The sequence below is a fragment of the Mobula birostris genome, chromosome 21 (assembly GCF_030028105.1).
Source record: "Mobula birostris isolate sMobBir1 chromosome 21, sMobBir1.hap1, whole genome shotgun sequence".
NCBI lineage: Eukaryota > Metazoa > Chordata > Chondrichthyes > Myliobatiformes > Myliobatidae > Mobula > Mobula birostris.
The window spans coordinates 12,887,318-12,900,342 of NC_092390.1; the positions used below are offsets into that span (position 1 = coordinate 12,887,318).

Below are 13,025 nucleotides of genomic sequence, written 5' to 3' on the forward strand. Positions count from 1 at the left end.
GGGATGAACCTTAAAAAAAATCCTTTAGAACCAAACTTACTTTCCATGACCCAGATAGAAAACTGGGAGCACTGTCTGTGTGTATGGGTGGGTGGGAGGGAGGATACAGGGCTTGCTTTGCTGTTGTTGTTTTATTGCTTGCTCTGTTCTGCCTTGTTCTGTCAAGTATGGTGGGACTACTATGTTGGCGCTAGAATGTATGGTGACACTTACAGGCTGCCCCCAGCACATCCTTGGGTTATATCGCTCGTTAATGCAAATGACACTTTTCACAGTATATGTCAATAAATAAACAAATCTGAATCTGAGCAAGAACAGCAGCTGTGATCCAGTGACCAAAAGCAAAATACCGTGCTAGAAATTTGAAGCCAAACATAGAATATCCCTGAGGACCTTGCAGGTCGGGCAGAATCTGTGGAGAGAGAAATTGAATTAACATCTGACTTTTCAACAGATGGAGAAATTGCTTCCATTGGGCTTTGTAATGTTTCATACTTTCCCCGCATTGTGGGCATTAGCGCTAGATGGCGGTGCAATGTGTGGTGACACTCACCGGCTGCCCCCAGCACATGCTTAGGTTGTGTTGGTCATTAACGCAAACGGTCCAGTCATTGTAGGCTTCAATGGACACGTGAGAACTAAATCTGAACCTTGAAACTAAAATACTGTAGATGTTGGAGAGCTGAAATAAAAGGAGGAAACACTCGGTAGGTCGGGCAGCATCTGTGGGGATCAAAGCAGAGCTAATATCTCAAGTCAGAAAGGAACTTTGTGAAGATCAAAATAATGGACAGGCTAACAGTGTTCTCAGAGGCACATTTATTCACCAGTTTGTGTTACAGAAGGTTTTGGAATGTAAAGGTGTACATACACTGGGCTCCAGCGTGCGTTTGGGACATCATCGGTCCCATATTGCAGTGCTCCACAACCACCCTCATGCAGCAAAGGGTTGGGAGGAGATGGTAGGGGGTATGAGAGATAAGGGGAAACGATAACAATACTCAGGTATGCTTAATGATGGAAGCAGAGAGAGGGGAAGCACACAGACACACTAAAATGAACAGCAGTTTCAACTCTGTGAAATCAATTCTAGGAAACCGCTTCTGCTTTGCCTTTAGAGCAGGGTTTCTTACCAAAGTATCACACACAAAATGCTGGAGGAATTCAGCAGATCAGGCAGTGCCTCTGGAGAGGAACAAACAGTTGACATTTCGGGCCACAATCCTTCGTGAAAGGTACTGGCCTGCCACATTCAATGTTCATTCCTCTCTGTAGATGCTGCCTGACCTGCTGAGCTCCTCCAGCATTTTGTGTGTGTGTTGCTCTGCATTTCCAGCATTCCTCAAAACATCTGGTGCTTATACTTCCTACCAGAGTGCTGTGATTGAGGGTTACTTTGCTAACTCCTTGCTACAGATACAAAGCCTGATGATGGGTTTAGGTTCTAGAACTTACAAGACCAAGGATAATCCTTCAATACTGCTTTAGAGCAACGGTTTTAACTGCCATTTGCTCCGTGGCTATCCCATTGGTGATTGGCTTTTCAACATCTTAAAAAACTAACACTACACCTCCCAGTTACTGTGAGAGAGTTGAGCTGCCTTTTCAACTCTGCTACTTAATTCATGAAATAACCCAACTAATGTTTCTTGCATACACTAGCTTAAGTGAAAGTGTGATTCTCCAATGAGTAAGCAATTGGTTGTCCACCTCAATATTTATCGTTCTTTCACTTGACTCTTACTCCTCACTATCATTACACTGTCCTGATTCCTTACACCTCTTCCTAGCTCTTTCCACTCCATCAGAGCATTTCCCACTACATCAAATGACTGACATCTTTCATTTTCCCTCTAAGCATACCTTATGCTAGCGAGTTCCATAGTCTGACTGCTCACTGGGTAAAATAATCTCACTTGAATTCCCTTTTAGGTTGATTTATTTTATACAGAGATACAGTGTGGAACAGGCCCTCTGGCCAATGAGCCGTGCTGCCCAGCAACCCAATTATGTAACCCTAACCCAATCACAGGACAATTTACAGTGACCCATCAGCCGGTGCGTCTTTGGAATGTGGGAGGAAACCGGAACGCCTGGAGGGAACCTCCGCATTCGCGGGGAGGAATGTACAAACTCCTGTAAGTTGGAACTGAACGCGGAACTCCAACACCCTGACCTGTAACGCAGCGTCACACTACCGTGACGCGACTCGCCGTCAAGGCGGGTACAGCTCGGGGTTCATTGGTGACCTTGATGGATGGTCTTGTCAAGGTATTGAGCCAGGTGTCTCCATGCCCCAGTGGTTAACATTACCGTGCCAATAACATTTAAATACTCACTTCAGTGCAGCTTGAGATCTGTTCATCCTTTCTGTAAACACTACCTCCTTTCACACCAATGCCAACTTTCAGAATAACTCTTAAACATTTCACCCCTTGGTCTATAATTCTACTGTCTTGTCCATGTAGTAACAGTGCCACTATCCAGGACGTACCCTCTTCTCATTGTTACCCTCAAGGAGGAGGTGGAGCAGCCTGAAGCTCCTTCCCTTCTATCATCAGATTTCTGAATGGACAATGAAACCCAGGGGAGTTCTGTCTGCTGCTCAATGGAGTAACATACAAATCCTGTGGCTGCCTTTAATTCCTCCTTTTCCCCAGTTTAATCCTTGAATTATTCAACTTTTATTTTCTGGATCTTGGTGGGAAATAGCGGTTATTATGTCGTATAATAGCGATTATTATGTCGAAGTAGAAAACAGCCTTTTGAACCCAGCAACGGAAAGGGAAAAACTTCCGAAGAAAAATCAGAAGACATGCCTGTCTGGGCTGAGCGTTTGGAATGTATGTTGATGGATCTCGATAATGAAATGGATAGTAACACTTCTGCGTTGAAGTCATTCCGACAGAGTTTACAGACTATTGAGGAAAATATTCTTTCCTTGAATACTCAGTTTAAAGAATCGAAATGTCAGATTGCGGATATTTCAACCTGACTGGAACAGGCTCAACGCAAGATTGTCGATTTAGAGGCAAAGTCTCGAAGAAACAACATTCACATTTTAGGACAATGAAACCCAGGAGCAGCTCCTTCCCTTCTATCATCAGATTTCTGAAGGGACAATGAAATTCAGATGCACTACCTCACTTTTCTTGCTTTCTTTTTGTGCTACTTATTTAAATATATATATGTGTGTATTAGTATACTGCGACCACAAAAAACAAATTTCACATCATATGTCAGTGACATTAAACCTGATTCTGAAAGAAGCTAGTTACTCATACTGTTCTGTAACATTAGCTGTTCTGTAACCATCTATTATCCTATAAATGGGAAAGGTGATGATTAATCTGTGCCTTCAACTGGAATAAGTGGGTCTCCAAATTCAAAAGAACTATCAATACATCCTTTAAATATATTTCCAACACAGGAACAGTTCTACTGATTGGCCAGGCATGAAGATTGATCCAGTGAATCTGTAAGCTAATAGGTAATTCCACAATAAGTCACAATGGACAAAGGAGAAGATGGAAAAGAGAGGTTAAAAGGAGAGAGAGAATACAGAAAGGGATGTAGAGGGCTCATTGAGTAGGCTCAGTCAACACAGAGTAAGGTAGGTAATGCAACTGGGAGCTAGATGCTATCATGGTTCCCAGAACCATCTATATAAATATTTTTTCGAGAAGCTACATTATGGAATTCTTGCGATCCTTCCACACTCCCTCAGCACCATTCCTCATTTCTTAGCTTTCCCCTGGGCTGCCACGGCAGCCATTGCGGCCTGTACGGTCTCCTCGTCTCCCAGGAACTGCATGGGCTTGACTGGCGTCAGGTTCTTGTCCAGCTCGTACACGATGGGGATCCCTGTTGGGAGGTTCAGCTCCATGATGGCTTCCTCGGACATGCCTACCAATCAAAGAGAAAAGAGGAAAGCAGGAATCAGGAACAGGACTCCAGCTTCTTAGACCTGTTCTACCATTCATTAAGAATACAGCTCATCCTTATCCCAGTTCCACCCACCTGCCTTGGTTTGGTAATCTGTTAGACCCTAGCCTGACATGGGAGCATAGCAACCAAAGTCAGCCATTTAGCCTCTTGAACCTGTTCCACCATTCAGTCAGACTGTTACTGTCATAGAGGAGGTGAGGCCTGGGGCAGATCAGTCATGATCTCCTTGAATAGTAGGATGTACCGGAGGGGCCGAGTGGCCTACTTGTGTTCCTATTTTCTTGTGCTCTGTTTCACATCCTCCCACAAAGACATACAATCCATCTATCGCATCAATCTCAGTTTTATTAAATTCCCAAACCTCAGTTTACATAGACAATTACAGCACAGTATAGATGTTGTGTTAACCTTTTAACCTACTCTAAGACAAGAGCATAAGACCATAAGACACAGGAGCAGAATTAGCCATTCAGCCCATCGAGACCACTCCACCATTTCATCATGGCTGATCCCAGATACCATTCAACCTCATACACCTGCCCCCTCACCATATCCCTTGATGCCCCTGAACCAACAGGAATCTATCAACTTCAACTTTAAATATACCCACAGACTTGGCCTCCACTGCAGTCTGTGGCAGAGTCCCTAACCCCAACCTTCATGAACCTCCTCTGGACTCTCGAATGACAACACATCCTTTCTGAGATACGGGGCCCAAAACTGTTGACAATACTCCAAGTGTGGCCTGACTAGTGTCTTATAAAGGCTCAGCATTATCTCCTTGTTTTTATATTATATTCCTCTTGAAATAAGTGCCAACATTGCACTTGCCTTCTTTACCACAGACTCAACCTGTAAATTAACCTTCCTGCGCAAAGACTCCCAAGTCCCTTTGCACCCCTGATGTTTGAATTTTCTCCCCATTTAGGTAATAGTCTGCACTATTGTTCCTTTTACCAAAATGCATTATCATACTGTATTCCATCTACCACTTTTTTGCCCATTCTTCCAATATGTCTAAGTCCTGGTGCAATTGCACTGCCTCCTCAGCACTACCTTCCCTCCCCCCCAACCTATCTTCATATCATCTGCAAACTTTGCCACAAAGCCATCAATTCCACTGTCTAAATCACTGACAAACAAAGTGAAAAGTGGTGCTCCCAATACTGACCCCTGAAGAACACCACTCGTCACCGGCAGCCAATCAGAAAAGGCCCCCTTTATTCCCACTCGCTGCCTCCTGCCTGTCAGCCATTCCTCTATCCATGCCGGTATCTTTCCTGTAACACCATAGGATTTTATCTTGTTAAGCAGCCTCATGTGCGCAACCTTATCAAATGCCTTCTGCAAATCCAAGTAAATAACATCCACTGCTTCTCCTTTGTCCACCCTGCTTGTTACTTCCTCAAAGAACTCCAACAGATTTGTCAGGCAAGATTTCCCTTTACATAACCATACTGACTTTGACTTATTTTATCATTAGTCTCCAAGTACTCTGAAACCTCATCCTTAGTAATAGACTCCAACACTTTCCCAACCACTGAGGTTAGACTAACTGGCCTACAATTTCCTTTCTTTTGCCTTCCTCCATTCTTAAAGAGTAGAGTGACATTTGCAATTTTCCATTCCTCCGGGACCATGTCAAAATCATGTGATTCTTGAAAGATCATGACCAATGTATCTGTTATCTCCTCAGTAACCTCTTTCAGGACTCTGGGATGTAGTCCATCCGGCCCAGGAAACTTATCCACCTTAAGACCTTTCAGTTTGCCCAGAAATCTAACCCTTCCCTCCTATATTGCCCTCCATTCTTCCATCATCCATGAGCCTAAGGATCCCTTAATCATCCCTAATGTATCTGCCTGTGCCACCAACCCTGGCCACATATTCCATGCCCCCACCAGTCTGTATAAACAACCTACCTGTGACACGCCCCCTGTACTTTCCTCAAATCATCTTAAAATTATGCACCCTCATATTAGCCATTTCCACTCTGGTAAAAAGCCTCTACCTGTCTACTCGATCAATGCCCCTAATCATCTTGTACACCACTATCACACCACCTCTCACCCTTCTTTTCTCAAAGAGAAAAAGCCCTGGCTCACTCAACCTCTCCTCCTAAGACGTGCTCTCTAATCCAGGCAGCGTCCTGGTAAATGCTCTCTGCAGCCTCTCGGAAGCTTCCTCTTCCTTCCTATAATGAGGTGACCAGAATTGAAGACAATTTCATTTAATTAGCATAAACGAGTTGGGCTGAAGGGCCTGTTTCTGTGCTGTACAACTAAAGCATCCAGACTTTCAGAGCTCTTTGTTGTACACAGAATTGTTCCTGACATCACTGCTTAATTTAAGTTTTTGCCATCTTGCCCTGAGGCAATGGCTGTCTGAACAGGGAATGGTTCAGTCATCTCACAAGACCTCAATTAATCTTCCTGACTGAAGGCAACTTGTCTCTTCATCAGTTAATTCTGTCAGCCTCGGTTAATCTCACTTTCCTCCAAGGTCAGTATGTCCTTGCAGTGATCCAACACCCTTACTCACTATAATATTCTACACGTGATCTCAGTAAGGTTTTAATAAAGAAAAATAATTTCCTCCATTTATATTCCAACTCCCTTTGCCTTTTAAATTCTTTTGTGTACTTATCTATACAATGTCCTAATGAATTAAGGTAGTTAGCACAATGCTTTATAGTGCTAGCTGTACGATCAGTGTTTGATTCCCACCACTGTCTGGAAGGAGTTTGTATGATCCCCCTGTGACCCAGGTTTCCTCCCACATTCCAAATACGTACTGATAGTGTTAGTGAGTGGTGGGCATGTTGTGTTGGTGCCAGAAGCGTGTCAACACTTGCATAATCCTTGCTGATTTGACTCGACACAAAGGACACATTTCACTTGATGTTTTTATGTACATGCAACAAATAAAGCTCATCTTCATCTTTTCTGAATGTTGATTCTTCCAGGATTTCTAACAAATCCATAATAACCAGGACAATCCAACCTATTCCTCAAAAAACAATATTATTTCCCTCCACATCAACTAGAAATATTAACGTCACATTATCTTGTAGAACACCCAATCGTCTTTTTCTCTCACCTTTTTTTTTCCTTTAGTAGGTTTTTTTTCTTTTTGTCACAAAGAAGTTTTCTATCTTTTAATATGAATGTCTTCTTTTTTCTCTTCTCTTTGAGGCATTGTAAGTGATGTTTACTTTGATGTACTCTTGTTAATTTTGGATTGATAATAAAAAGATATGAAAAATGAAGTGGAACAACAAAAAAAATTCTACTTCTAACTCAATTTGATTGAGTTAAGATCAGGAAGCACTCAGGCTCCCAATCCATGTGAAAGTTGGGTCTCAGATTAGATTAGATTACCTTTATTTGTCACATGGACATTGAAACACCAGTGACATGCATCATTTGCATAAACCGTCAGTGTTTCGGGCTGAGTCCTGATGAAGGGTCCTGGCCCTAAAACAGCAACTGCTAATTCCTCTCCTTTTTTTTTCCTTCAGGAAGTTTATTCTCTCACAAAAACATTATACAAGATTAAGCCATCGTAGCTATTTACAATTTTAAAGTAAAACATGTTGATTATTATCCAATATGCACTCGAACCCTTACGGAGGCCGCTCTTCCCGGAAATCCCCCATTATGCCCATGGAGACAATGCACTCCTTCTTCACGGATACCCAGGCACGGACGTAACCCCAGAGAAGGGGCAGGCTGTTGGCTCAATTGCCCGCTGCCTGGACCCTGAATGGACATCTTGGCTCGGCCCAGAAGCAGACTGACCGGGAGATCTCCCTAGCAACCCTCCTCCCACTGCACCAGGCTGCCATAGATCAGGAGCACTGGGGCTGAAGCACAGCTAGAAATCGAGGAGCAGCCCCTTCAGATGTTCAAATAGAGGGTGCAACCTCTCGCACTCTGTGCCGATACGAACACTGACACTCCTCCCGGTCACAGAAAGAGCAGGTGGCTGGGGAGTCAGTGAACCAGCTCAAGAATCAGTCGTATGGGATTGCTCTATTCCTCTCCATAGATGCGACTTGACTTGATAATCGTCAAGTGAACGGGTTAAGGAAATGACTTGCATTTTAATAGCGCGTGTCACCATCACGGGAAGCATCCAAGTGCTTTACAAACCACCCTCCCCGCCCCAACAGGCCTGCTGAATGTAAGATCAAGAGGCGACAGTCGGTCGCTATGCTGGACCACACCAGGACCGGTTTACCTTCCAGATGTTTGACGATTCCCCTCAGGCTGTTGCCGTGAGCTGCAATGAGTACCCGCTTCCCCGCTTTGATCTGCGGTACAATCTCCTCCTCCCAGAAGGGCAGAGCACGGGCAATGGTATCCTTCAAGCTCTCACAGGAGGGCAGCTGGTCCTCTGACAGGTCACTATACCGACGGTCCTACGGGAAACAAGCACAACTTGACACATCTGACAAAATCGGTCAGACAAAGAAGAGTCAATGGGTCTTATTTACTTGGATTTTCAGAAGGCCTTTGACAAGGTGCCATAGACAAGGCTGCTAAACAGGACCCCATAAACACAACAGATTCTGCAGTTACTGGAACGACATAGCAACATACACAAAATGCTAGAGGAACTCAGCAGATCAGGCAGCAGCTGTGGAGAGGAATGAACAGTCAACCTTTCAGGCCGAGGTCCTGCATCAGGACTGAAGAGTCTGTTCTGCAATTTCATTGTAACACCCTGGGAAAGGTTCCACTGCTAACGTAATGGTCCTTCTGTAGAAGCAGTGTTTGGCTTATGGTTAGAGATAATGGGTGCTTTGGAACGTAAGCCATCCAAAGAGGGGAGTGTGCTTTTGTGTTGTGTGCCTGACACCGGTGTGAGCTGGATCCTTTGTTCAGTGGGAGATGAAGAGAGAAGATGCTGGAGAGAACCGGTCGTAGGATTCGACCCGGTGGGGGACCGTGATTCAGTGGAGCAAGGTGCCAGGGTCTACGAGGATTGGAGAATATGACTTTGGAAGAGTTGAGCTCCAACTTGCACACATTTGAATGTTTAATTATAATGGGCTCTTTTTGTTCTTTTTCTTTATTTTCCTTACTAACCCTTTAGTTAAGATTCACAAATATAATTCCTTAAATTGTACGCAGTGTGCTGTCTGTTATTTCTTGGCACTGAGTTGTAACAGGATAGCAAATCACACAGCATCCACAAACACCAGGGCTTAGGGTAGGAGAGCCATTTCAATCTCATGGGTTTGGTGGGACCGGAGTGTGTACTCCCAAAACGTGGACAGCCAAGGAAACCAGGTGGTTTCATCATCAAGGCTGATCCATTTTCCTTGCACCCCCAATCTTTTGCCTTCTCCTCATAACCCTTCATGCTCTGACTAATCAAGAACCTATCAACCTCTGCCTTAAATCTTCCCAATGACTTGTCCTTCACAGCCACTTGTGGCAAAAGATTCCACAGGCTCACTGCCCTCTGGCTAAAGAAATCCCTCATCTCCATTCTAAACAGACATCCTTCCATTCTGAGGCTGTTCCTTCCTCCAAACATCCTCTCCAGATTCACTCTATCAAGGCCTTTCAACATTTGAAATGCTTCAAAGAGATGCCCCCCCTTTCTTCTGAATTCCAGTGAGTACTTGCCCTGAGCCATCAATCAGTAACCCTTTCATTCCCAGAAACATTCTGGTGAACTGCTCCTGAACTTCTCCATTGTCAGCACATCCAGGAGAGTAAAGGTGTGGACTATTTTCCAAACAGGGAGAACATCAGGGGTGCAAAAGAACTTGGAAGTCCTTGTTCAGGATTTCCTTAAGGTTAACTTGCAGGTAGTCATGAAATGCAATGCTAGCATTCAATTCGAGAGGACTAGAATATAAAGGCAAGGATGTGATGCTGAGGCCTCATAAGGCATTGGTCAGATTGCATTTAGAATATTGTGAATAGTTTTGGATCCCGTATCTCAGGAAGGATCTACTGGCCCTGGGGAGGGTCCAGAGGAGGTTCACAAGAATGATCCAGGAGTGAAAGGGTTAACACATGAAGAGCATTGGATGTCCCTAGGTGCTTAGTAAGCAAAACAAAAGTAGCAATCACAAAATATCAGTAAGATGCAGCTACGCAATAAAGGGTCGATAGAGTCGGTGGAATTCAGAAGGATGGGGGGGGGGGAACCTCATTGAAACCTATCAAATACTGAATGGCCTGGATGGAGTGGACGTGAAGAGGGTGTTTCTAATAGTGGGAGAGTCCAGTTCCAAAGGCACAGCTTCAGAATAAAGGGATATCCCTTTAAAATTGGGATAAGGGGAGGACTTCTGTTGCCAGAGGGTGGTGAATCTGTGGAATTCATTGCAAAAGAGGGCTCTGGAGGCCGAGGACTGGGCGTATTTAAGACAGAAATGACTAGTTAAGGGTTATAGGGAGAAGGTGGAGAATGAGGGTGGAAATAAATCAGTCATGATTGAATGGTGAAGTAGTCCCAATGGGCTGAATGGCCTAATTCTGCTCCTTCATCTTCTGGTCTAACTTCAGGCTCACAAGAACGATGGAAGGTTCAGAAGGTACTTGCAAAAACGGTGCTGCATGTTTCTTTGTTTAGTTCCCGGTCAAAGTGATGAGCTGTTTGGAATTGATGTTGGTCTACGACTGAATTTCTCCCCCCCCATTTCCATTTTGCACGTCCGACTGTCAGCATGAATCTCTCAGAGTCCCAGTCCTTTACACCCAGAGGCCATGTCAGTCACTCTTTGCATTTATGTCCCTCTGTTTTCCCCACCTACCCTAAACACTGCCGTGAAGCTCACGAGGAATCAATTTAATGCAGCCTTGTTGTCTGTACGCATGCATTCAGTGTGCATAAAACAGTATCTTGAATACATAGCGTCTAAAGATACTTGTGAATATTTATACTCTAGTGAATTATAAACAGTTAAGCACTGATGTATTAAAACTAACGTGATTTTTTTCAGTACCTATGCTCTCCAGTCTAGACACATTGACGCACTTGCATGATACAATGAACGCATTTACCGTTACAGATTGACAGCTTCATCATTCCGTGAATTTAGTCACGTCAGAGAAACAGCGTAATGAGGTCTCCGGGCCTGCTGGGGGCGCCAGCGAGCAATGGGCGCTGAGGTTAATTAATTACTTAATTAATCGCTGTTTTACGAGTCGTTAATTGCTTAACCTTGTATTGTTTATTTTGATTGGCTCGGGATTCTGTGTTACTGTTTTATTTCGCGGGCTGCTGTCTTTGAGAAGGTTACGTCTGGGCGGTGTCGCTGGACCGAGCAGCCGATATTTTAGCGGAACTCTTCCGAATAAGCCCTGGTCGCTTTGTCTACATTACAGACCATCTTTCCTCCACATACGGCTCCAGCCAATGCCGGTGCACACCATGACAAACAAACGGGAATTTTGGCCCATAGAGTCTGAACTTCTGCCTCGTCCTGTCGACCTGCACCTGGACCACAACCCCTCATGCTCCTTCTATCCATGTAGCTGTCAAACTTTGTAATCAAACCTGCATTCCACCCTTGCTTCCAGAGTTGAACAGGCAGGCTGATGTTTCCGGGAGAGAATATACTCCCGCCTTGCATTCAAACCAAATCTTCCCCGCCACTGAATTCCAACCCAAACCTTTCCCCTTCTACACCTCTTGTCTGTTTATTCCTCCCTAATTCTTTCTACAAGATATAAAAGCAGAATTGGGCCATTCAGCCCATCGAGTCTGTTCCACTCTGGCTTATTTATTATCCTCCTCAACCCCATTATCCGGCCCATTATCTGTCACATTTGACCCTTACTAATTGCACTTGGCCTCCACAGTGGTCCGTGGCAATGAGTTCCACAGATTCACCACCCTCCAAAGAAATTACTCTCATCTCAGTTGTCAAGAGACGTCCTTCTATTCTGAAGCTATGCCCTCTGGTCCTAGACTCTCCCGGTATAGGAAGCATCCTCTCCACACTCACCCTATCTAGCCCTTTCAAAATTTAATTGGTTTCACTGAGATACCCACCTTCGCGCTCTTCTGACCTCCGGCGAGTACAGCCCCAGCGCCATCAAACGCTCCCCATACATTAACTTCTTAAATCCCGGTATCATTCTAATGAACCTCCAAACTGCTCAATACTCCAAGTGTGGTCCGACCAGTCTCTTATAAAGTCTCAGCATTACATCCTTACTTTTAATATTCTGATCCTCTGGAAACGAATGCTGGCAATGCATTGGCCTTCCCTACTGCAGGCCGAGGCGGTAGATTACGCACTCCCGACATTTTAAGAACAGCTTCGTCCCACCCCCACCCCGCCACCAGATGTCTGAACGGAGAACGAACCCGTGAACACAACCTCGCTATTTTTGCCCTCTTTTTGTACTAATGTATGTATAATGTATATATAGTATGTATACGCTCTGTATATAATGACCTTGCTAATGATGGAATAGAAGTCATGATCGGATTCCATTGGAGGAGGGGGGACGTCGAAGGATCGTCTCCAAATCTTCACTTGCTGCTCCCCGTGCTTGGCGGCGGTCTCCGCCTTGTTCAGGCCGGTGAGGCCGCCGTAATGCCTCTCGTTGAGCCGCCAGCTCCTCACCACGGGGAGCCACATCTGGTCGATGCCGTCCAGCACCGCCCACAGAGTGCGGATCGCCCGCTTCAGCACCGAGGTGTAGCAGATGTCGAACTGGTAGCCGGCGTCGCTCAGAGCCCGGGCACCCCTCGCCGCCTCCTGCGCGCCCGTCTCCGACAGGTCGGCGTCGAACCAGCCGCAGAAGCGGTTCTCTTGATTCCAAGTGCTTTCGCCATGCCGGATCAGCACCAGCCTGTGAGCCGCCATCTCTCCGCAGGGGATGAAAGAAGATGATCCTCTCTCTTTCCGCTAATCCTATTTCCCACTCCTCCTCCTTCCTATTTATACCTCGCCGACAACTTTCCTTTGCGTTTCCTTAACCCGCCTCCTTGCGTCTATAATATCAGCGCAAACCGAGACTGCACGTAACCGCTCAGGGTGACTTTCAGAACCCGATTTTACAGCACATAGCTAGATTGGACTATATAAGCCGCACAGT

At 45.1% G+C, this 13,025-nt stretch overlaps 1 protein-coding gene across 1 annotated transcript; it reads right to left on the bottom strand.

The window, feature by feature from the left end:
- Positions 1-804: 804 nt before the first annotated feature.
- Positions 805-12,923, bottom strand: LOC140185596 (phosphoglycerate mutase 1). Its single transcript, XM_072238984.1, has 3 exons — positions 12,380-12,923; positions 8,191-8,371; positions 805-3,906 (listed from the first exon to the last, which is right to left on the bottom strand). The coding sequence occupies exons 1-3, from the start codon at positions 12,791-12,793 to the stop codon at positions 3,737-3,739; spliced, it is 765 nt and encodes a 254-aa protein (XP_072095085.1). The 5' UTR covers positions 12,794-12,923; the 3' UTR covers positions 805-3,736.
- Positions 12,924-13,025: the final 102 nt, after the last annotated feature.

Excerpts from the sequence above, each read along its gene's own strand:
- LOC140185596 (XM_072238984.1), bottom strand. The coding sequence starts at position 12,793 with ATGGCGGCTCACAGGCTGGTGCTGATCCGGCATGGCGAAAGCACTTGG. Across the intron at positions 8,372-12,379 it reads TCTATTCCATCATTAGCAAG|GACCGTCGGTATAGTGACCT; the intron begins GTCATTATATAC and ends TGTTTCCCGTAG. Across the intron at positions 3,907-8,190 it reads AATCGTCAAACATCTGGAAG|GCATGTCCGAGGAAGCCATC; the intron begins GTAAACCGGTCC and ends TTTGATTGGTAG.